Genomic DNA, 25,831 nt, shown 5'->3' with positions numbered 1-25,831 from the left:
GTCTTGAAATACATAATCTGAACAATATTTCAAGTGGGGTAACTGTAGTATAAGCGGAATAATTGACTCCAGACTAGAGGTCTTCAGGTGAACCCGTTGACCCGTTGACCCGGGACCCGACCCGGGACCCGTACGGGTTCGGGTCTATATTTTAAATGATCAGCCGGGTCCGGGTCGGGTCGAATCTATTACTTCGGGTCCCGGGTCTGTTTAACATTGTGTGTAATACCCGTGCGAGTCATCAAATCGCAAAAATGCGTCTTGTCACACTCATATTTAATATATTTTAAATCAGTAACATAATCTGAGGTGAACTGTCACATGAATGTTTACTTTGACACTCAAAATAAATTGCGTTAAAAAGCATATTTTAGGTTGATCCATCCAGCTAGCGCGCATTTGCAGTCAAGCGCGTGTCATGTTTCTATGGCAACCAGTTACCAGAGGCAGAGCTTCAGTGAGGGACAGCCAAACCGCGCTTTAGATTTTACAATGTCAATTAATCGTTTTGTTCAATCTTAAAGTTTTAGTGTTCAGATTCAGACTCGATGATGCAGAGCAGAGAGCACGGAGATGATAAATAACGTCAGCGCAGCGGCCATGGCACTGAACGAGCAATCGTTATTATAGTTCAAAAAGGCAAACAGCCAAAAGTTATTGTGCGAGTTAGCAGCTAACTCGTTTAATTTGTCATCCGTCACCGTGAGTCCGTGACATCATGTGGACTTTTGAAGCTGAAATAACAAGGATTAAGCTTGGACTTGGTGGAATAACGAGAGGAATAACATGGATAACTTTCTTGTCGGAGCCGAAGGATTGTAATGCATCACAGCCAGTCAGGTAACGTAACGTTACAAGGAAAGGATGGAGAGACTACTAACGTTACGCTGCTACGGCTCCTTAAATTAGGTAAGACAAAAAGTTGTAATTTTTCGCAACAGGTTTATTGACTTGTAATAGCAGTTTAAGGTGGAAAATGTGACAATCGGGTCCAGTCGGGTCTGTGTCTTCCCGGCAGTTTCGGGTCCAGCTTACAAAAATAATCGACGGGTCCAGGTAGGGTCTTGTTAGGCATTTATCGGGTCTGCACGGGTCCGGGTCCAGCTTTTGAAATAATAGTCGGGTCCGGGTCGGTTCGGTGTAGCAAATTACGGGTCCCTTCCGGTTCGGGTAAGAATTTTTGGACCCGTGAAGACCTCTACTCCAGACTCCAGTGTAACGGCCACTTCGCTTTGCGTCGTGACCACATTACCACCTCGGGTGTGCATTATTTTTCTAATAATTCAACGGCCTGTCATCAATTATTCCTTACATAACACATTTATTCCTCTACCAAGCAATGTAGTTCCAAAGAGGTTGCCAAGCAACACATGAAGCAACAAAGAATCACAAACGGCACTTGCGCAGTAATACTAATGCAATGCGGTCACAGGTGTGTGTTTGTTGAGTAATTTACAACGGCTTCAATCGTGGCTCAACCAATCAGAATCAAGAACCGTAACTATTCGTTTTATAAACAACATTAAAAACGTGATTTTACCACAGGGGGACTTAAAGAACTGGCCACTGTTCGATTGCATAAAAAAATAAAAAATAAATGGAACCTTTATTTACTGTAGCTTATCCTTTCAAATCTAGTGTGACCTTCTGATTGGTTTTGAGATTGCCAAGATGTATTGGTCATCACCATCACTTATGGCTTATGGCCTCAGACTGCTAAGTGTTGAATGTGAGCCCATTGAGGTTGATTGTTTTACATTCCTGTCTTACTGAGTATGTGCTTAATGACAGATTTTAGGTCTGGGTTCCATCTAATGAAGGGTTTGGTTTGCTTGTGTCCCATTTCTCTGGTTCCATGTCATGACCGAATTTCTCAAATCTTGTGGGAATCATTTGAGGCAAAGACAGTTACACAGGCAAAGTGAAATCAAAATGACAATAGTGAAGACGACTTTGTATTGCCAGACCAGACAAATGTTCCCCATCCCGATCCCACACAGCTTTGTTTAGAATATCCCATCGGGAGAGGTGTGGCTTTCAGCTTCCTTTAGACCAGACTTCATTAGAGTGTGTGCAGGTCTGTGTGTGTGTATACTCTGCTGGACTGGTGGTCTTGAATCGGATGAAACAGTCTTGACTCTTGAAATGGCTCCTGAAAGGCCCTAATTGCAGGTCTTGAATGTAATTTGATCTGTCTGAAAGCCTCCGCAGACCAAAATTACTTTTTCTTTCCCAGTGCTCACGTTGCACTATGTTGTTGTCCATTTCCAGGATAAAAGTATTCTTTAATGTATTCTTAATCCTCATGATCTCTCTCTCTCTCTCTCTCTCTCTCTCTCTCTCTCTCTCTCTCTCTCTCTCTCTCTCTCTCTCTCTCTCTCTCTCTCTCTCTCAGGTGTGACTCTATTTGTTGCTCTCTATGATTATGAGGCTCGTACTGAAGATGATCTCAGCTTCAGGAAGGGAGAGAAATTTCAAATCATCAACAGCACGTAAGTCAAAGACCTGAAACATAAGCTATGTTCGGAATAGATTACTAGTTCACTACTTGCTAATTTAAATTGAATCACGTCACGCTATTTTAGTAACACCCCCAGACAGTCATTTTTAGCCATGGAAGAACAAATTCTGCTGTATGTACTTGAAATCCAACCAGAACCCCATTCCCAAACATAACCGTCAGTGGAGTCATATCGAAAAAGTTGCGGAAATGCTGCGAGTGTGTTGATAAAAAAAGAAAAGAAACTAAAAGTTGTTTAGGCAGGTCCAGCTAATATGCATACGCTTTATTGAATAAACACAGACGATTGGCTCTTTTAACTGTTAGTTGAAACTTATTTTCCAACAGCCAGCATATAGTGTTATTTCTTCCATTTAATATATATGAGTCGACTGGATTTATACACACGTACAATGTTGTGTACAATCTCTGAAACTGTTGCAAATAATGGTGTGCTACATTGTCACATGTCCTTATCACAATGTATGTGCTTTAACCATGTTACAGTTGTCATGTAGGATATACATATTGTTGTTCTTGGCAGCCAATCAAGTACTAAGTTGTAACATGGATTTTAAAAATCATGGCTGATATTACTTCTATTCAACACACTGGATAGGAAAGGTCAAGTTGAGTGCGTTGCATTGTGGGAAAACAGTACTTGATTCCTGTGCCCTTCACACTCTATTTTTTTATCTACTTTATAACACAGAAATGGACATTTCATGGGCATTCCAGAAATGGACATGCACTTAGCCATATTGCATTCATACTTGATTAAAACTACACTTACAACAATATGTAATTTGTGTAGTTTTAATTATACCTTCTTGAATTCAAAGCAAGCAAGTTAGTAAGTAGTAGTATGCCTGTTTTGCAGTGTGTTCATTGCCAAAATGTTTTATAGTATAGCGCCATCTGCTGGCGGCAATGTGACCTGCACTGCTTAGTTACAGCAGGTCTTCTCATGTCATGCTATTACTATAATAATGGTGTGTGTGTATGTGTATCTGGGGAAGTGGACACAATGATTGTGAGAGATGAGAGAGGCTTTTCTTGGAAATGATGGTTTGTATGAAGAGCACAGGCTATTTGAGAGAGGAAGAGAATGGTTATTGGAGAGGGGTATTACATGAAGGGCATGTTAAAGAGAGAGAGAGAGAGTGGGATGTTATCGAATAAATGGGACGTTCACAGAATTACACCAGCTGTAAGCAGAACGTTTTCCACTCTGTATGTGAAAGTGTATTTGTGTTGTGGATGTGGTTGTTTGCTTGTGGTGATTTTGCTTTGAAAGGTTTGTAAGGGACAGATGTGAGGCAATGACAGATACTCTGATAGAGGGATCATTGTAAATATTCAAGGAAAACGCACACAATCTCTCTCTCCTCCACAGAAACATTAGTGGTACCTGCATCTGGCCTTTCAGTCTTTCACACAACATCCTGTTTCTGTTTGAAGAGGTAGAAGTATAGTGTGTGTTGTTGAGTTTGACATTGTAGTAAGGCAGGATTGACGGATGACTGAATGAATACCTGAATGGATTGATGGTTAGATGGAAGAACGTACTGAAGACTGGATGATGGATGAACAAATGGATAAATGGTTGCAAGATGGTTTGATGAATAAACGGAGAGATGAATGAATGGATGTATTTGAGGAACAGATGGATGAACATACGGAAGGACAGATTCATGGACAAATCCGAAAAAACAATTAAAAAAAATAAATAATTAAGCCTCACCATGACAAGAAGATAACGTGTGTGTGTTTTCTGTCTTCCCCTCTTGTATGTCAGTGAGGGTGATTGGTGGGACGCCCGCTCTCTCACTACAGGAGGAACCGGCTACATTCCCAGCAATTACGTCGCCCCTGTGGACTCAATCCAGGCTGAGGAGTAAGTCTTGGATTTGTGTGTGTGTGTGTGTGTGTGTGTGTGTGTGTGTGTGTGTGTGTGTGTGTGTGTGTGTGTGTGTGTGTGTGTGTGTGTGTTAAATACACTGGACTGTGTTAAGGGTGGGGGTACAGTGATGTCATTCGGTTCACTCCTACTTTATCCCAGAGACCCCTCAGTACGATGCTTGACAAACCTCAGCCCTCTCTAAATGAATCCAGAGACAGTTGCAGTGCAGGGCGGTGCTTGAATGTCATCGCTTAGCAACATTTACGTTGTTGTTTGGGACAAAGTACAAAGACACCTCCCAAGAACTGACCAATGTATTACCATTTTAAAGTAATTTTGGTGATCAAAGATGAGTTTTAAGTAATAACATTATTGATTACAGCAGGACTTTAAATGTTATTTGAAAGACGACAATCAGAAATCCAAGTACTTAGTGTAAATTGAAGTATATACTGACAAAATGAATGACGCCAAGAGGTGTTGGGTTGGTTATGATCCATTTTTCGAAAACAATTGTCCAGTAAACAGGAAAGTGTTTCATTTACATATGGAAATAAAATCTCTGTCAGTAATAAACCAACATCTATTTCAAATAATCGTGACATTATCCTAATCCAATGCACCAATCGCCATTTTAGATGTATTATATCTTATAGATTCCTATGGGAATGGCTGGATTCTGCCTTTAGACAGCAGGTACATTTCTGCTCTAAACGAAATGTTTAATTTTGTTGATTTCTCCTGTGATGTCTTGGGTTACACTGTGTGTTAATGATGTCAGTTTTTTTCCTCATTACACTTCCAAAAACCAGACTGATGTCAGATACGGGCTCAGTCTAACACGCTTAACTTTAACCAGAGGGAGATGCTTAAGTGGTGCAAGTTTGCAGATGTTGTCTACATTTTTCTGATGTCATTTGTAAGGCCCTTTTACATATACAGCTGTAAAAACTTTTCCCAGCCATCATTTTTTCTTTTTTTGATTAAGTTTACATATGTTTCTAGATAAACATTCTCTTGATTTTGAATAACATAAATACAGTAAAATGTTCAGAAAGAATGCATTCAATCTGTTATATAAACAGAAAGCTCCAAGCAGTCCTGACTTGATCAACATAATTAAGACGATGTAGACTTGGCTTTCTGATAGTTTCCTCTTTCTCTGTCTCTCAGCTGGTATTTTGGAAAGTTGGGGCGTAAAGATGCAGAGAGACAGCTTCTTTCAACGGGGAACCCGCGTGGAACCTACCTGATCCGCGAGAGCGAAACCACTAAAGGTAAAAACAGCACGCACTTACTGTACACCATATACTGGGTTACACAAAAGTTTACTGTTTACTGCTCTTAGGGGTGCGATTCATAAAGAATTAAAAATATATATTCTGGTTATGATTCTGATTTCTCTTAAAGAGCCAGTTCACCCAAAATGGAAAATTCTGTCATCATTTAGTCACCCTTATGTGTCGTAAAGGTCAATGGGTTCCAGTGTAATTTTGGATATTCTTTGGCTGCATTTACACTGCAGGTCTTGATTTGCTGACTATATCCGTTTTTTTTGAAGACCCGCTTACATCATCTTTTAAAAGTGACCTGTATCAGATATTTGCATTTACACTATACACTGCCGAAACAACCCAATGTAGACGTTCTGACCCGGAAAATTAAGTAAAACAGCCCAATATGTCAAGTAGGCTAATAAAAATAATAAAAAATAATTAATTTCGGGTGGGTTGCGGGTGGATATGATTAATCATTATTAACGAAAATATTAACTACATTCTTTAAAATATGAGCTTTTTTTTTTTGGCTGCGGATTCGGGTGACGTTGGAGCTCATCTGCGCATCTCTAATTATCCAGTGTTTTACTTTCCGCACTATTTTCAAAGGTCAGCAAAACATTGCTCTCGTAAGGCGGAGAAAAACTCCACTGTGTTGATCCTTCGTCCTCCATCGCGCCATTGATAAGTCGATCACAGTTATCTGTGTTGACGTCCCCTTTTTAATGACGCACGACTCGCATTTACTGGGGAATATCCGATTTGTCTGCTTACATGGCAGACGCAAATGCACGTATCCGATTCATATCCAATTTATTTCCACATATGAGTGAGGCCTGAAACCGATCTGAGAATATCGGAATCAATGTGCTTTTTTCCTGCTTACACGTTCGCCGGTCTGATCTGTGCCACGTGAGAGGAAAAAATCCGAATTGGGTCACTTGAACCATGCAGTGTAAATGGGGCCTTTGTGTGTCCAAAAACATTCTTCTAAATATATTCTTTTGTTTTCTGCAAAATAAATAAATGCAAGTAGGTTTGAACAACATGTGGAGTAAATTAATTCAGAATGTTCCTTTTTAGGTGAACTATCACTTGTCACACATTTCTGGTTTCTTAAAAGTTTTGTCTACATTTTTTTTTTTTAGCACAAAAAAAGAAAAGAGATTTTCATTGCCAAATGGTCAATGATCATTTCAATAAAAAAGCATTTAAAAAGATTTATTTTTTAGAGGCGGCAAAAATGCAATCGAATAATTGGTGATAACTATATACAAAATGTGGTAACATATTTCAAAGATTTATATTTAGTATTATTTAAAAAAATACTAGTGACAGAATGTTCTTTAATTATATAATTATAATTTAATTCACTAAAAAAGAAGAACTTTTAAAAGAAGCCACTGAAAAAGTAGAGCATGAAAACACTGTCACTCCCACGAAACACGAATGATCCTAGCTCAAACTACTTAAATATTTGAATACATTTGCATATTGTGTGAATCATTCACAGAACTAACATCTCTCTCTCTCTGTGTGTGTGTGTGTGTGTGTGTGTGTGTGTGTGTGTGTGTGTGTGTGTGTGTGTGTGTGTGTGTGTGTGTGTGTGTGTGTGTGTGTGTGTGTGTGTGTGTGTGTGTGTGTGTGTGTGTGTGTGTGTGTGTGTGTGTGTGTGTGTGTGTGTGTGTGTGTGTGTGTGTGTGTGTGTGTGGCAGGTGCCTTCTCTTTGTCTATCCGGGACTGGGACGATGTGAAGGGGGACCACGTGAAACATTATAAAATCCGTAAACTGGACAGTGGAGGATATTACATCACCACTAGAGCTCAGTTTGAGACCCTTCAACAGCTGGTCCAGCATTACACAGGTATCACACACACTTCTCATTCCACAGACCCAACACACAGAAACACATGCAGAATTATTGTTGGTGATCATTGTTTTAACTCAAGATAATTTTTAGGTGCCTGTTAGAGTTGCAAAGGCATGGTTATAACGTATATCCCATAATGCCGCTGACAGTGCTTTTGCAGCTCCCTACCGGAGACGCCACTGCTCCAGTCAGTCAGAAAACCTCAACTAAGAAGCGCTTGCGCTCTCTCTCAATAGGATGTACTTCGTCTATGCTCCAGTTAACATATTGATCGTTAATGCATCGAGAATGAGTCATATGGATTTTAGATGGCGTGTGCATTTTGCTTCTTCCATGACCTCTCATATTGTGCCCAGAGTACTCATACATTTATCAGGATGACCTTAACTGCATATCAGTTGCTCTGTTGATGCTACTCTAAGGCTGTGTTTGCTTTAGCTTAACACTTTCTCATTGTTGACCGGCTTCAGTTTCAGCTGCAGTTCAGCTTGTGTTTGTCTTGTTACGGCAGTGCATTTGAAAGCAGACTCTGCAGTCTGTTTCACATTTGCTTCGATTGCTTAGCACTATTCCACCAGCTACCTCTGTCCCCCAGGTCTCGTTTCACATTACTTTACCATGCAGATGCATAAAAAATATATAATGTCAGGTACTGTAGCTAGGGAACAACTTGAAAATCTATTCAGAAATGCATAAAGACTCAAATGATTCTGCATTTATTCACAAAAATGTATCATCAAAATGATTAATCATACGTTTTTAAAAATCTTATTCATGACAATACATTGCAGATACAGATATGTGTGACAGTCTGCACAGTAACGCTACTTTTCCATTGTTTTGTAAACGCACTGTAGACGGACGTTTATGACTGCTGCGCTCTCACACGAGCGTTGCATTTTTTTAAACTGCTGTGTCGTGTTAAAAAAAAATCAACTTTTACACGCAGTTTAAAAATGTTTGTTCACCAATGTCAGTTCCGCTCACCAATGTCAGTTCCAAAACAGTGGACAAATCAGAAGACCCTGGATGCAAGTGTTGCAAGGTTTTGTTGTCATTAGCGAGTTGGCATGGCAACTCTGAGCAGCAAGCGTTTATCAAGGTGAAATGCCATGGCCAGGAAATAGCCAAAAATATTAGCTATCTATTCTGCTGATTGGCTATTTCTGTTATTTCCATTATTGCATTGTGTCTCAAAATCACGTCTCTAGACCCTCGCATTCTGCGCTGCGCTTTTTTTTAAAACAATTCCTGAGTGCTGCATCTCACGTTTTTATATGCGTTCTGTGTGAACGGCCCCTTACACGGCAAACAAAATTAAAATTATGTCATCATTCGCTCATCCTCATGTCGTTCCAAATCTGTAAGACTTTCGTTCACCTTTGAAACACAAATTAAAAAAAATTATGAAATCTGAGAGATTTCTGTCCCTCCATTGAATTTCCATTACACAAAACGTTAACACTTCAAAAAGTTTATAGATATATTGTGATCCATATAAATAGAACGGTTTAATCCAAGCCTTATTAACAGACACAATCGTTTCATATAATAAACCGATTTAATCGGACTTTTATTCACATATAAATATTGATCAACACACATTGCTTGATGCATAGGAGCAATGAGATGTGTCACAATTAATTAATTTACAAATAATGAAGTTTTGGACTTTCAATGGAGTGACAGAAATTCAATTTATTTAAAATAAAAAATTAAATTGTTTGGCATTGCAACGACATTAGGATATTTATTACAGAATTTTCATTTTTTTGGTGAACGAAACCTTTATAAAATGCATTATACCATAATAGAATAATTATATGATTACTTTAATACCAATTTTGACCCATATTGAATTCCATATGTACACCAGAACTTAAAATGTACTTGTGTGAGGCACCTTGTCATGTTGCAAAACTTTAAATCAAAGTGCTTGCCAAAGCAACTTTGACGTCAAACTCAAGTCCGCACCAGAAAAAAGTATGAACTCGATGTCGTCATCACACTTTTATTGCCATGTGTGCGAGGATCATGTTGTGTTGATGGCCGGATACATGCTCGGGTTCCTCGAGCTCAGAGCAGATGGTACTCAGTGACCGATTCTTGAAATGATGCGTCTATTGGTGCCAAGTGTTCTGTTATCTCCGATTTACAGTCCGGAGTAAACATTGCTGTAGCGTTGTTGGAAAATTAACACATTAACCATTTGTTAAATGTCAAAACAAGTCCAACCGGCTTGCCCAACACTATTGCCAATCAATGAGGGGAAAACAGGGGTAACTTTTTCGATCACTTACCAGGTTTTAGTTATTGATGTACCGGTAGTTTTTTTTTTTTTAAGATCATGTGGGGAAAAAAGTCCTTAAGTCATAGAACCGCATATATCAAATGAGGCAAGGATGTACTGTAGTTACATTCAAGCTATTTAAAGGAAAAAAACATTAAAATATCTAAATATTATCAAAGATAAGTTTAAAGGGACACAGTTATTGACTACAGGGGGACTTTAAGAGCGTTCAGTAACATTTAGTGTTTCACAAACAAGTGCAGAGGCCACTGAAAAGAAAACATGCAACATGGCTCACAAGCTACACATATTGCACCCTATATCTGCAGGTGTCATGCTGAAACTCTGTACTGCTTCCTTCTGTGCTTCTGATGCTCTCTCTCTCTCTCTCTCTCTCTCTCTCTCTCTCTCTCTCTCTCTCTCTCTCTCTCTCTCTCTCTCTCTCTCTCTCTCTCTCTCTCTCTCTCTCTCTCTCTCTCTCTCACATTGTGTATATTTCTCTGTGTCTGTGTGCGTGCTCAGAGCGGGCAGCAGGGCTTTGCTGTCGCTTGGTCGTCCCTTGCCACAAAGGGATGCCAAGGCTCACTGACCTATCTGTCAAAACCAAAGATGTGTGGGAGATTCCTCGGGAGTCACTGCAGCTCATAAAGCGCTTGGGCAACGGCCAGTTCGGGGAGGTTTGGATCGGTATGGCCCTCCCACTGTGCTTAACAACAACCGACCAGAGAGGGAGATGGAGTGAGGTCGAAGTGAGTGCGTAGTCACTCTACAAATGTCTGAATGTGTAAGCTTATTAGCTTATTAGTTACGGATCTTCCAGGTTTAATACGTGTTCAGCTTTAACGAAAGCATTTGTGCTGAAGAAACACACTTACAGTGGAAACAAACTGGGCCAGTGTTCTGGAATCTTTAAAAGGCAGAGTCTTTATGCAATCAAAATTGACATTTTGCAGTATGTATTGAAATGTTTTGTCCAAGCACACCATTATCAAAAAATTATAATAAATCATGTTCCCTCTAAAGTCTAAAGGGACTGCACTTTTAAAACAATACGTTCAGTAAGTGCCAACATCAGAACACTTATGTTTTCGTTAAACCCCAAGTTATGCTTAACCCAAAATAAAAGCGAATTCAGAAAAGATTGGATCTATTCCATCCATCTCTGAAATATTCAGACATGATGAAGTGAGCGACTCTCAGAACATCACAGCCACACTCCTTCTCTCTCAGTGCATGTCCTCCGCCGTCCTGCTAGTTAACCCCTCTACTCCTCCCCTCTATAGAGAGTGCAGATGGTTTGTGCTTTAATTTAACGGGTGTGTGCATTGACTACACCCCTGATACGGTGGGACTTAGCCATGATTCCTGGGAAATCCTTCGTGAGTCTCTGACGCTGGAAATGAAGCTGGGGGCCGGGTGTTTCGCTGATGTTTGGTGTGGTAAGACAGTCGCCTCCTCTCCCACATTCACTGACCTCCACGCAAACTTATGTTTGGGAGAAGCATTTTCATCTAATCCAGTCATATTGGTTGCTCACTTCATTCCTCATTCTCTCGTAAAGTGTTTGCGTTCCCCTGAGAAACTTTGCATTCGCTCTCAAAACTTTTGCGTTTTTTGCGAGCGAACGCAAAGTTTCTCAAAAGCAAAAACATTGAAATATATTTTTTCCTCCCATCTCATATATTTTTTCCTTCACCATGTCCCTTTTGGGGCTCCGTACCTCTTCATTACGGATAGCAAGCCATTTCTGTTTACCCATAACCATGCTCAAGGATTAGATGAACATGTGAACTCATGTAAATGTTGCAAAAAAGTAACTATTAAATAGTTCACGAGAACAAATTTTATGTGAGAAACAAACTATAGCTAATTTGTACGACACGTTTTACACGTGCCGATTCGTTTTGATAATAATTGTAAGAGCTTCAGTGATTCTTCTACATGTGGTTATCATGTCATTGAATGAAGGTAAGAATAAGAACTGTAAGTATCAAGTTGAATCATGGGTGTTTATTAATCACAAGCGATCTCTCACTTTCCCTTTCCCTGTAGATGTGCATCCCAAAATATAACCTGAATCTGCCTATTATTATTATTATTGCCTCTAGGACACTGCTGGTATTTAGTTTTTAATGAGCAGAGTCACACAGATCAATGTGTGTTTAGATCAGTGGATTTAAAAACCAAGCACCGCATCTGATGTAACCATTTTAGTACCACCTTGACATCGCCTGCAAGTAAACCCGAGATGTTTGTAACGTTTCTTCTGTAATGTGAAGTTGTGCTGAACCATTTGGGATGGGGGGAAGCGCTTTAATATCTAGTTACAAACTTGACATTTTAAATAGAATATCCACCATTGCAGTGTCATTTAAAGGCAAGCAGATTCCAGTGTTGTCAAATTAACAATAGACACTTTTCCACCGTCGGTTCTAAGAACGGTAAGGAACGGTTCCAGCTGTATTTCCACTTGAGCCTGGTACAGCATGATTACACACCGTTCTCTACATGGTTGTCTGACCGTTATAAACTTTGCTGGTAGAATGTGTGTAAGGATGTCGCAACTCAGGATTGGTCACTTGTCTGCCTGGCTACTAGTTGTTCTGTAGCTGGCTAAAGACCCGTTCACACTAAGGACGATAACTATAAAGATATAGATCTAAAAAGCGTTCTTAATATTAAAGAATAGCAGAGTTCACACCACAGCTATAATGATAACGACACAGAGAAACAATATCGATGTAATCACTTTCACTTTCGATTTTATCCAGCTGTTGAACGATACAAACATAGACAGCCTGAATCCATCAGAATCCATTCTGCTGTAACAAGCTTGAGCATATAAAGCAGCAGACAAGCACGCGTCTGCTTTATAGTTATCGTTCTTGGTGTGAACCATCTTAAGTGCGCTATTTAAGCGGCGTAAACACAAATTAATAATACAATTATAAGAAATATCTGATCATCCGCCATACTTAGTAACTCAAATGATGTATTTGCATTACATTCCAACGAGCTTCGTTATCAGATCCACAGTGGGAAATTAAACCATATGGCCACGGACTGGAACGGTTAAGCAAAGAGAACGGTTTGGCCCGACGGTGGAAAAGCGGCTAGTGTTGTTTTCTGTCTGTTGAAATTCCTTACTGTGTCCTGCAGAAAAAACAGCCACATATCACAAGTACAGTGTAATCTGTAATCTATTTTCTATTGACAAGCAGTAGTTCTGATCATTTTCTCAATCACTATTTTTTGTGTGTGTTATAAAGTCATCATATCTAAGCTTCCTAAAAATAAGATAATATACTTTAAATTGCATACGCAATATATTAAGACGTTTTTTCACGGAATTTATCTTCAAATACATTTCTTGATTTTATCTCAGATGTAACAGAATTATTTTATTTATATATAACTATTAAAAAATTAAAGCAAATGTATCTATACATATGCTTATGCTTTTTTTTTTTATAAAACAATTTTCCAATTAGGTTAGAATAATGAGGCAAATTCAATATACAGTATATTCTCTGAAAATAAGTGTTATCTTACACTATTTTGCTCATTTCTCATTTTAAAGATGCTTTTTATTGGAAAACAACACAAAAAAAATCTTATTACGAAACAGTATTTTTGCAGTGTTCATCAAATAATGGGATGTTATAACTGCTAGAAATAGACCATTCAGTCAATTCCTCATTTAACATTATTTCCTCACAACTGAAAGTAAAATGAACAATGCTATACATAGATTTTTAGTGGATTCTCCCATGAGTGTACTTGTGGGATAATGGCTGTTTTAATTGCAAAATGATTTTGCATGAACAAGAGGGGTTTAAACATTTTCTGGGTGCATGAAAGGCATTTTGTGGCATGCTGTTCAGCTAGAGGCTTTGTGCTGTTTTACTGACTGACAACTGTGTGTTTTTGCTGTCAGGCACATGGAATGGCAACACTAAAGTGGCTGTGAAGACCCTCAAGCCCGGGACCATGTCTCCAGAGTCCTTCCTGGAGGAAGCGCAGATCATGAAGAAATTACGACACGACAAACTAGTGCAGCTCTATGCTGTGGTTTCTGAGGAGCCCATCTACATTGTCACTGAGTATATGGGCAAAGGTCAGCAGTTGTTCTCATCGTAAAAATGAAGAGAATGGCTTAACCAGAGGACAGGCATAGAATGTATCTATTTTAGCAACACTTATGGGTTTTGTAGGCCCGACAAAAAAAAAAAATCCAATTAAAGATAAATCAGGATTGAAGGTTGATGTTCTAACCTCAAAAAATGTCACTTGAGGCCTCAAAACACTTGGACAGAAAGAAAAAGAAATTATAGTGGCCTAAATTTAATTTGAAGAGCTGTAATGGAGGAAACAGACGTTTAACCTAATACTGAAGGAAAACCTAATGGACAGTGGATGGAAAAATCCTGAACTCCACATATGTTATTAAGCATCAAAAACATAATTTAGTCAAGACCAAAATCCACCGTCTCTCTTGGAAGAAAAAAAATCAAAAGTAAAATAAATGAAAATCCATTTAAAGCTACAATATGTAATATTTGTGCATTAAAATATCCCAAAATCACAAGGCCAGTGTTATATATTTTGTTAAGTTGATTACTTACAATATCCCAAATGTTTCCAACTATTTTTAATAGTAACAGGGGTGAGCTGGGAGTCGCCAGTCAATGGCGTCATTTCCGCGTTACCCTCGGTTTCCGCTCGTACTGCGTGGAGTCCTGGACAAATACGGAAGTTGTAGTTGTACCGTCTATCAAGCAACAAACGTTAGCTTGTTTCGCGCAGTTGTTATGGAACACAATTATTCTTTACCAATTGCAGCTGGTTCTGTCGACAAAGACAAGTCTCATAAACGTACGGGTCAATTTTATATATTCCAAATGTAGCATTCGGTAATTGTTATGTTTATGTAAGGAAAGTATTATTGCTTTAGGCTTGTGTTTAGTTTATTGAAATTGTTTATCACGTCTGTTATGGCCATGTAAATAAATGTGTTATACATAAAGATTAATCAGTCTTTTGGCAAATGATGTGGGAATGTTCGAATGTACTTTTACAACAATTGAATAGAACACGTAAAACTGCTCGGCGTAATTATCACAACAATGAATTCGACAAATACAGTAACATGATAACCAATTTAGTATTAAACCTTACTTTTCTTGTGGTTAATTCATTTTAATGAAATAAAAGCATGTCATTAAAAGCAACATTTATAAAAATAGAACTTTACCTCATCCTTGAGGTACATGATTTTTCGATTCCCGTCTGACTGATTTACATCCACGGTGGAGTTAAAAACGACAGTTCCCATCATTCCACGCTCCTTCACATCGTCATCAAGCTACGCTGTTGTTGTTGTTGGAATGCAGCGCCCTCTAGCGGCAGAAAATATTGCATTTGTACCTTTAAATGAGTCCAAACAGACTGTTTTTTAGTTCTACAAAATGGACTCTGTTATAATCGGCTAATCTCCGTATACTGTTATTCATCAGGACAGCCAAGTCACTGCTTACTAAGAGGAGTTGATATATAAAGTAAATGCTGATGGTTATCTGTTAATATGCTCATGGTTGTGACATCCACACATGTAGAGGTCTGAAGAGGTCTTTTTGTGGTTTGGTTTCAATAAAGGCTCTGTCTGGGTGGACTGGGGAAGGAGCCTTATTGTGTTAACATCAGAATGTGTTAGCAGCAGATCAGACACTTTTATATCAGAACAACAAGGGAATATGATGTTAATTACAGTTTATCTGTGATTATGCAGGCATGTTTACATGATCCTGTAGCAGAAATGTCTCTTCTGTCCGTGAAGCTAACATGGGCACGTTGCATGTTTCAGGAAGCCTCCTAGATTTCCTTAAGGACGGGGAGGGACGGGCGCTGAAACTGCCGAACCTCGTCGACATGGCGGCCCAGGTACTACATCATCACTCTCTGTGTGAATAGCCCTTCTTAGGAATGTTCCGGGTTAAATACAAATGAAACCTTATCTACAGTGGTCCAGAAAATATGTGGATGTTATAGTTGAATGTTAGGGATGCACCGAAAAAAAATGTATTTAAAAGAGCTAAAACTGAGTTATAAAATTTGCAATTTAAATGTTTGTACATTAACTTTTTAATAACAGAATTGTTCCTACCCCAGTTTGTTGGTGAAATATAAACGTTTAAACGACAATGTACTGTAATAACTTGTTTTGATGTATTCATATATACATAAAATAATGAAGACATGCATTATATGTTTACTTAAACTTTTAGTAATATGTAATTCAATGCATATATTTAACAAAATGCTTATTATTTTATTTAGCGAGTTTATGGACATTGAATAGCTTTTTTGAGGTAAATGTAAAGTAACTTCTGGTGTTTCCCTACTGAATTTCATTGCATTCGATAAGAGAACAGCAAACCACCATGTATTTCAAAGAAAGATAACACAAACCATTCACAGATATATCGTACTGTACTTCTACTGCTTAAAATCATTTTTGAGGCCACTGTAGATCAATGATGTAACAAGTACAGCAGGATGAAAATAACTGCTTTGGGCCACTCGATCTGAAAATAATCTGTTCTGGCCCCTGTTGTGTTCATGAAGTTATATAATTTCTATGTAGCTACTGTATCAGCACTGTAATACTCAGAAGGCTGTCTTTCTTAGTAACCTCAGCACTTATTCCACAAGGATTTGACTTTGCTCCCCATATTTCAATGGCAGTGTTTGTATATATTCAGGTGGCTGGAGGCATGGCCTACATCGAGCGGATGAACTACATTCACAGAGATCTGCGCTCCGCTAACATTCTGGTCGGCGATAACCTTGTGTGTAAAATCGCTGACTTTGGCCTGGCCAGACTCATAGAAGACAATGAGTACACTGCCCGACAAGGTAAGCACATTCATCCACTGTAAAAAAAAGAATAAAAATAAAAAAGCACATATTTCAACTTAAAAACCTAAATTTAGTTGCTGCCTCTAAGTATACGGTAATCAAATTGGCTGTTCAAGTCATTTAAACTTAAATTATATTAAACTGACTTAAAAAATCGAGTTGAATCTTGCATAACTTAAAATAAAAATGTTGAAATTGCTTAAATTATGTTTTAATGAGTTAAAGTAATGTAAAATCATTTTAAAGACTTTTATGGTGTTTACGGACCATCTAGAAACATACATATTGTCTTGGATGCTGATCCCGAAGCATGGGGAAACTGCTTCTTAAAGAAATAGTTGAACCAAAAATGTTTAATTGTAATTTCCCCTTATATTATTCCAAACCCAACTTTTTTTCACAGAACACAAAAGTAGATTTTTTTTATTTATAATTCTCTAAATACCCTGAAGACATACAATATCTTAGACAACTCCAGTCTTTGGGATACTTTCTCCTCAGAAGAGTTAAGCTGTATAAGATTTGAATAACTTCCCTCCCACATTTTTGGCCTCTAGCAGATAAAGAGACTTTTCTCATTGCCCGACTGCTTATCCTATTCCTGAGGTGCTGATAGATAGCAGCCAAAGAGGTTGCGGTAGAGCAAGGAACTGCTCGGAAAAAAGTGACCTGAAAGGTCACAATTTATTTTCTGTAAGAAGGGCAAGCGGCAGGAAGACCTGTGAAGCTGACGTGAACATGAAATGTTTGTCGTGCACAGAAATTCTGCCACCCAACTGCCAATGCTGTTGGTGCCAGAATCAGCCACTTCTCAAAACAAACATTAGCTTTTGGCAGACACTTTTATCCAAAGCGACTTACATTGCATTTCAAGGTACACATTTACATTTTTATCAGTTCTTGCTTTCCCTAGGAATCAAACTCATGACCTTGGCATTGCAAGCGCCAACGCTCTACTGTTTTGAGCTACAGAAAAGCTACAAACAGTTTCACAATTAATTTACAGATTAATTAATTTTTTAGAGGTCATATCTCACATGGAAAGGTACATTTTTGTAGGCACAGTGGACAGGGGTGTAGCTATGTAGCCCTTCCACATCAGTTTAATGTATTCCACACAGGCTATACACAGTTAGATGCATATTAAGTGATTTTCTCTAGATTTGAAAACAGATAATATTTATTTATTTATTTGTTTGTTTGTTTAGCCACACCAATAAAATCACTGGTTCCTACCTGGCCATCCCTGAAAAAAAGTTCAGTGGGACAGTGAGTGACAGTGGGAGCTCCACGATTAATACAGAATATTCAGCTGAAATTAATGTAGGATGATACTTGATTTTATAGTTTGAGATTTGATTGGATCGTGAGTGCACTTTGATATTGTTGGTCAACACACACCATTGGTTACATCAGCAGAAAATAAATGTTTTTCCAGAAGATCTAATGAATTGTACACAATACTACCAGAGATAATAAAGTCCCTCAATAGTCAATAATTGTACCCCTTAAAACTCCTCTTTGATCACCAAAATGACATATTTAAAAGTTTTTCCTTGGAAAAAAAAAAACTTCATGTCTTAAAATAGCTTGAATGTAACTCGACACCCTTGCCTCATTTAGTATATGTGATTTTATGAATATGCAAATGAGCCCCGCCTCCACTCACTCACAGCAGCTCAGAGATTCACTCGTTGACGATCACACATTGACCTGATTGGAAATACTCTGCAATGGTGTTGGCTTATGAATTTGAACATGGTTTGACATATTAAAAACACCAGACATATAAACAACATTAAAAGCTTGATTTTCAACACAGGGGGACTTTAAGCAATACATTTAAATTCAGAGCAATAGCACATATTGGGTGGCTCAAAGTCCTTTCCAGGTCCTCTTCCTCTCTCTTGTCTCTGATTATTTCCTGTCTCTAACCCTACTTTCCTGTCCAATATTAGGTGGGGGAAAAATGACATTTTAAAATAAAAGTGAATTTTGATGTCATGATTTCAAAGCTTTTAATGGTGGCTGTCTTTGAGACAATGGGACGTATTTTAACGATCTGAAACGCAAGTGTCAAAGCGCAAGTAACTTTGTGGGCGGATCCCGACGCTGTTGCTATTTTCCCGGCGGGATAAATGACTATTGCGCCTGGCGCAAATCTAAAAGGGGTTGGTCTGAAGTAGCTTCATTATTACACAGTTAGATGCATATTAAGTGATTTTCTCTAGATTTGAAAACAGATAATATTTATTTATTTATTTGTTTGTTTGTTTAGCCACACCAATAAAATCACTGGTTCCTACCTGGCCATCCCTGAAAAAAAGTTCAGGCTACGCCACTGACAGTGGGAGCTCCACGATTAATACAGAATATTCAGCTGAAATTAATGTAGGATGATACTTGATTTTATAGTTTGAGATTTGATTGGATCGTGAGAAGTGCACTTTGATATTGTTGGTCAACACACACCATTGGTTACATCAGCAGAAAGTAAATGTTTTTCCAGAAGATCTAATGAATTGTACACAATACTACCAGAGATAATAAAGTCCCTCTATAGTCAATAATTGTACCCCTTAAAACTCCTCTTTGATCACCAAAATGACATATTTAAAAGTTTTTCCTTGGAAAAAAAAACTTCATGCCTTAAAATAGCTTGAATGTAACTCGACACCCTTGCCTCATTTAGTATACGTGATTTTATGAATATGCAAATGAGCCCCGCCTCCACTCACTCACAGCAGCTCAGAGATTCACTCGTTGACGATCACACATTGACCTGATTGGAAATACTCTGCAATGGTGTTGGCTTATGAATTTGAACATGGTTTGACATATTAAAAACACCACATAGACATATAAACAACATTAAAAGCTTGATTTTCAACACAGGGGGACTTTAAGCAATACATTTAAATTCAGAGCAATAGCACATATTGGGTGGCTCAAAGTCCTTTCCAGGTCCTCTTCCTCTCTCTTGTCTCTGATTATTTCTCTAGGGTCTCTAACCCTACTTTCCTGTCCAATATTAGGTGGGGGAAAATTACATTTAAAAATAAAAGTGAATTTTGATGTCATGATTTCAAAGCTTTTAATGGTGGCTGTCTTTGAGACAATGTCTTTTAGAAATTCCAGTGCACTTTCATTTTAATGAATCTTCTTTCTCCCATGTCTGTATTTCAGGGGCTAAATTCCCTATTAAGTGGACGGCTCCTGAGGCAGCTCTGTATGGGAAGTTCACTATTAAATCCGATGTTTGGTCTTTTGGAATCCTGCTTACGGAGCTGGTCACTAAAGGCAGAGTTCCATATCCAGGTAAATCTTAAAACAGTTGCTTTGAGTGATCACTAGATGTATTGTGAAATTACTAATGTGACCCTTTTGAAGTTTAAAATACATCAAACTAAAAAAATAGGTGTCTTTTGAAGACTCAGCTTATGATATTGTATTGTTTCTGTAAACCAAAAGACATGTCTAAACATTTAAAGGTGTTTAAAGATATTTGCTGCCACATACCTTGATGCGTATCTGCTGATATACATATCTGTTGACTCATTTCTGAAGAGGCATGTCCAGTCTCAGATGTTATTTTTTCATTTTATTTCAAACTGGCTCTTTTCACACCTTTTAAGTTTTTCAGAACTATTCATGTTGACGTGTCCTGGGAATGCAGTGGCCCCGAAATTAGATTAACTAGAAGAGGAATTTATCAGCATCTGTGTAAAATTTGTGAACCACCCTTTTAATCAAATTTAGACTCTTAAAATATGCTGAAGATGGTGATCCATGGTTGAATTAGATCTGCACAAATTCAAAAAACAAAACCTTGATCTTAGCTGGAATGTAGTGGAGAAATGAAGGGGAGGTGTGAAATGCCATTGAGTCGACACAGTATTACGTCATCCACAGATGTTTGAAGGCGTTTCTCTCTCAATTGTTGAAATGTTGTCATGTCCCTCATGGTGATGATGAATCTTCTGGCTTCATACGTGAAGGTCTGTTCCAAGATCACTAATCATGAGAACCAGGTCTTATTTATTTATTTATTTATTTTACATTTTGTTATAAACTTGTTACATTGTTCTGGGTTGTTGTTTACTGGCCTAAGTAAAAAAAAGAAAAAGTCACTGTTAATCACCTATTTTATCATCCACAAAACAAAACTTTTGAAAAAAAAAAAGAAAAGTGGTTTGTTCTAAATCCCTAACACAACTATGTGCAATAGACCTTTGTCAATGATGGCATATGATTTCCACGAATGCTAAAAACATTTGATGGAAATATGCACAATCTGTCCCATGTACAGTACTTTTTTGTACCTGTAAAAATACTTATTTCAAAAAACTTTCATGATGTCAAACTCAGCTTTGTAAACTAGTGCACGAGAAGAAAAAAACAACGAAAATGACAAAGCAAGCAAACAACGAAGACAAGACCAACATACATCTTCATCTTTTCTGAGCATTCCAATACACTAATATTTTCATAACGACATTGCCGTAATTAATTTAAGTGAAGACAAACTGATCAGTATGAATGATTCATAGTCAAAATGGTAAGCATTTGAAGGTTTGTTTACGGTTTGTATATTCACATTCCTAGTTCACGTTCACTTTTCACGTTCGAATGACGAATGCAGACTACTATCATTATTATCTCTCATGCAGGCGCAGAACGTACTAGTTCACCGCCGGGTGTTTTTTTTTTTTCCCCAGACGCAGCGACGTGGCTTTCGTCAATGTTATGAACCCCTGTTTAAACTTGGCAGAAAGGGGAACATAACGTAAAGGACACATGAACCAAAATATGATGCTCAATCTTTTATTTAAATAACAAAACTAACCATAACATAAAGGAAACTCGTATCATAAGAAAAAGAGAAGAAGAAACGCACTCAAGGCACAGGACGAACATCGCCGCTAGTTCTTTGATGCTGGTTTTGTGTGTACCTGTCTCCAAACATCAGCACATAGATAAAAGTCATTCTCCATTTACTTCAGAATTTCAGCTAGCTCACCATATGGCTCGATCAATGGTGTGAGTTTGGGCAAAGGATTCTTAAGATGTCTGAATCCACATCTTTAGTTTTCATTCACAAAAAAAAAAAAAGGGATCTATCAAGAAAAAAAAAAAATCTTCTATTTCTGTCTTGTTTTCCATAAATTATACACCTCACCATTTTGTTTAGTGTGGGCAAATAAGACATCCTTGGTACAATCACATCAGTCGAGCTGGGCTAGAGGTCGACAAGAGGTTTCCCTCCTTTCGGTTTCTTTTGCCTAGAGGCAAGAGGTTTGGTACAATACTCGAACTATGAAGTTAGAACAAAGCTGTTTAGAAAGAATCTCTCACATCTGTTCAAATGTGAATACTTAATTCACAATTGATAAAAGTTCTGTGTTAAGTCATACAGCATAGACAAACAACAGCACCTAGAATTGCTACAACACGTCCAAATACAAAATTACACAAAAAATATTTGACTGTTACAGAATAAGCCAGAGACTCCTGGGCTTGAAATTAAAAAGTGTTGCCGTTACCTGTGGGCTGATGGATGGGTTGTCAAATTATTACTGAATGGGAGAACACGCATGAACTCACAGGTGTGAAATGCCTGAGACAGCCTGGATAACACCTAATTGCCTAACACAGATGTCAATTAAACTCATCAAGCATTATACAATATTTTAGGATTTGAGATGTTATAATAATGGGTTACACTTTATTTTACGGTGTCATTGTTACAGTGCAATTATATACTGAAGTACTGAGTAATATTAATTAAGTACATGTATAGAGTTAGGGTAGGATTAAGGTTTGGTTGAGGGTTAGTTGCATGTAATTATGCGTAATTAACTGTTCATACTAGTGTAAGTACTTGTAACATGTAACAAGGACACTGCAAAATAAACCGTTACCTAATAATGTTTGTAGTTTTATCAAAATCAATGAAACAACAATACTTTAATAAATATAATAGTTGAACAAAAGCCTGTTCATAGTGGGCGAGCCTATGCCCATCTACGCCCTAGGTTGGCACCCATAAAAGCATTGTTCTGCTGAAATTTACTCTTATTTCTCTTATTGAGTTTTCTGTTGTTTTTGATAGGGATGAACAACAGGGAGGTACTAGAACAAGTGGAGCGTGGCTACCGGATGCCGAGTCCCCAGGACTGTCCAAGTTCTCTACACGAGCTGATGGTTCAGTGCTGGAAGAAAGATGCAGAAGAGCGGCCCACTTTTGAGTACCTGCAGGCCTTCCTTGAAGATTACTTCACGGCGACCGAACCTCAATATCAGCCCGGAGACAACCTCTAAACCCAGCCTCCTGGACTTACCCTGATCTTCTCCTCTCCGGGCCATTTCTAGTCCCCTCTACTCCCTCCTGACTGGAGGCATGTACAGCTTCTTGAGTTCACCTAAGCTTCTGTTACTCCCCTATGGCCTCATGCCCTAGTCGACTGAAGACTGAACAATTTGCACAGACTTTCAACTTGAGGGATGTATACATGAGCAAGCTGGGGAGGTAAACAGAGGGAATTGTGGGTAAAGTTGGGAGGGGGAGGATGTGGAAATGCTTTTGTTCAGGGTTGTGGCCATAACCATTATAATGAAATGATGCCTGTATTCAGTGTAAATACAAGATGCTTGTTTATTTTTTTTATTTTTTTTTTTTGGTTTGTTTTCATTCATGTTTTGTTTTGTTATCCCCGCTCATCTTTTTGTTTTGCTTTGCAAAATAGCAATTATGGTCGCGTTGATGAACCCGTTCTTCGTGAAGGATAAAGCAGACAACTATGAAGGGTTTGGCTGCGTGCCAATGCATAAAACGAATTTCTATGTCTGTGTGTTATATTTGATATTTGAGAATGTATGTGTTTTATTCGTCTCTGCTGATGAGATCATGTTCCAGATGGAGGAATAAATCAGTGTCTTTCTTATTCTAGGGGGTTTAAAATCTCAAACTGCAAGGGAAATTGATTCCTTGTATTTAATTTTTTTTAAAGATTATTTTTAATATTAAGATACTAAATTGATTTAACATTTTGTTCATCTCTGAGAATTGTGTCCTCTCCAAAGTACTAGATGTTAATCTAAAAAAATATTTTACACATAATGCATATTACAGTTTTGTGTTTTCTACCAAATGTTAAAGACCGCCATATGTCAGCATATCTCCATGTTAAGTTTCCCTGCTACCAAGTATTTTTGGGTATTCGAGTATGGATGTTTTTTCCATGGTGGAAGAGAAATGGTTATTCAGGTTTAAAAGTTCCTGTTACCCCATACTTAGGCTGTGTCCAAAGCCTGAAAAATGCTACATTCGCGTACAGTATTCAGATGTAGGAAGTCACCAAGGCATGTTCCAATCCAATATTTGCGTAACATTCTCTCTACTAGAGTTCTAATCAAACATTACACTGTGGTTATGGAAGCTTGATCCCATGCATTGGCTTCCTCTGCAAGATTCACTTCTGCAGCAGAGTTAAAGTTTAGCTAAACTTGTTTATAGGGCAGTAAGAAAACATGCAAAAATTGTACCTTTAGGGGTACAACAGCTTGTCACTAGCTGTTTCCATCCAAAGTTGCAAATTTAACTTATGCGCAAAATTGGAATATCGCATTAAAACATTTGCGAATAAAGCACCGTTTCCGTGAGCCGAAGGAAACAAAATCGTCACTTCCTGATAAACTGGGGCAAAATATCACTAAGAAAAATGGAAGTTGCTGCAGTAAGAGAAGCCACTATATATAATAATGTCACATTATTTGCGCTTTAGGGCGCTTGGCAATAAAGTTATCTTGCTTTCGGAGGCGGATCCCTGAAAACAATCAGTGAGACCGTCCTGGGAGGTAATTATACTAAACCACTTTGACACGACTTTGCTCAGGCATTTTAGAACAACCAAATCAGCATTTCAGATGCTGTGCAGTGAGATCGGTCTGCCGGTTAGTCCATAAACATGACATTATGGTGCCTTGGAAGCCTGCCTGAAACTTTCTGTCCTTTACGCAGAAATGTCATTAGGTCATTGACTGACTGGGCAGCAAATAAGCACAGCAGCTGTCTTCAGTTTCGGACACAGCCTTATTAAAATTTATTCAGGTTCCATTTGCCCTCAGTGGTTACCACAACAACTGGCCCCTACCTTCACACAACTTAGTTTTCACGTGCCATTTATTCTGTTCTCGAAGGATACTTTTAAGATTCATTTGTTTTAATGTATTTTATTTAACCATAAATCTATGTGGAACTGTTTGAATTATGAACACTCCAAAGTACCATTTTTTTCCCCCCTTGTTGGTTTGTACAGTGCTCATCACAACGTCTTTAAAATCCTTCATCAAAATTGCATTTGGTTTAACAGTATTGTGTTAGTAATCACCTCAAAATTATCTTTGCCATTCACATCGCATTTTGTTTACTCGTTTCCCATTTGTAAATAAAAAAGTACAATATTTTACACTTTACAAGCTTTGCTCCTCTTTCTAATTCCCAATTAAACCCTTTAAATGTTTTGTTTTTTTGATGTTACATTTTGTAATATTAAATTGATATCTAATTTCAGTTGTTATTCAGCATCCAGAGTGCAAGCAGTTTTCTTGTAAAACCGCACAACCAAAAGATTAAAAGGACACTTGACTTGCAGATTTATCTGTCATTTTATACCCCACAGATATTTTTATATAGCATGTTAAAAGTGTCACTTTTTGAGGGTAAGCAAAAACGTGCTGGTTTTGTGTGTCCCTTAAAATGCAAATGAGCGGCTGCTCCCGGCACAGAGGGCGGAGCTTCAACAGCTTGTTCTTAGCAGCTTCGATTACATCACACAGACATGCACTGAACATTTCAAAAACTTTTAGCCTTTTATGTTCAAACCAGAGTCAGACAAAGATGGAGAGACTAAAGAAGTGACAACATGTAGACAACATTTCTGAATGGTAAGTTGATGAATTTATGTAGCTTATGCGTAGTTGTCTTCAAGTCATTGATTTCATTGTCATTGAGTCATTGAGCATATACTGTCATGATAATCTATTAATCATGTTCCAGGGGGTGGGGGTTAT

General features: G+C 38.1%; 1 protein-coding gene across 6 annotated transcripts in view; it reads left to right on the top strand.

Moving 5' to 3' along the window:
- Positions 1-25,229, top strand: part of fynb (FYN proto-oncogene, Src family tyrosine kinase b) — a 77,194-nt gene extending 51,965 nt beyond the window's left edge. For 4 of the 6 annotated variants that reach the window (XM_079639283.1, XM_079639282.1, XM_079639284.1 and 1 more), the window contains 10 exons: positions 2,396-2,492; positions 4,299-4,397; positions 5,577-5,680; positions 7,396-7,545; positions 10,364-10,528; positions 13,779-13,958; positions 15,705-15,781; positions 16,603-16,756; positions 19,946-20,077; positions 22,872-25,229. In XM_079639283.1, the coding sequence (XP_079495409.1) occupies positions 2,396-2,492; positions 4,299-4,397; positions 5,577-5,680; positions 7,396-7,545; positions 10,364-10,528; positions 13,779-13,958; positions 15,705-15,781; positions 16,603-16,756; positions 19,946-20,077; positions 22,872-23,080 (1,367 nt within the window). In that variant the 3' untranslated portion in view covers positions 23,081-25,229. Of the gene's footprint in view, positions 1-2,395; positions 2,493-4,298; positions 4,398-5,576; positions 5,681-7,395; positions 7,546-10,363; positions 10,529-11,124; positions 11,281-13,778; positions 13,959-15,704; positions 15,782-16,602; positions 16,757-19,945; positions 20,078-22,871 lie in introns of all 6 variants that reach the window. The other 2 variants (XM_079639287.1, XM_079639286.1) reach the window with 2 other exon arrangements.
- The last annotated feature ends 602 nt before the right edge of the window (positions 25,230-25,831 follow it).

The sequence above is a fragment of the Phoxinus phoxinus genome (assembly GCF_949152265.1).
Source record: "Phoxinus phoxinus genome assembly, chromosome: 16".
Taxonomy (NCBI): domain Eukaryota; kingdom Metazoa; phylum Chordata; class Actinopteri; order Cypriniformes; family Leuciscidae; genus Phoxinus; species Phoxinus phoxinus.
Note: the sequence above shows the minus strand (reverse complement) of the source record. Positions and strands in the feature narration are given on the sequence as shown.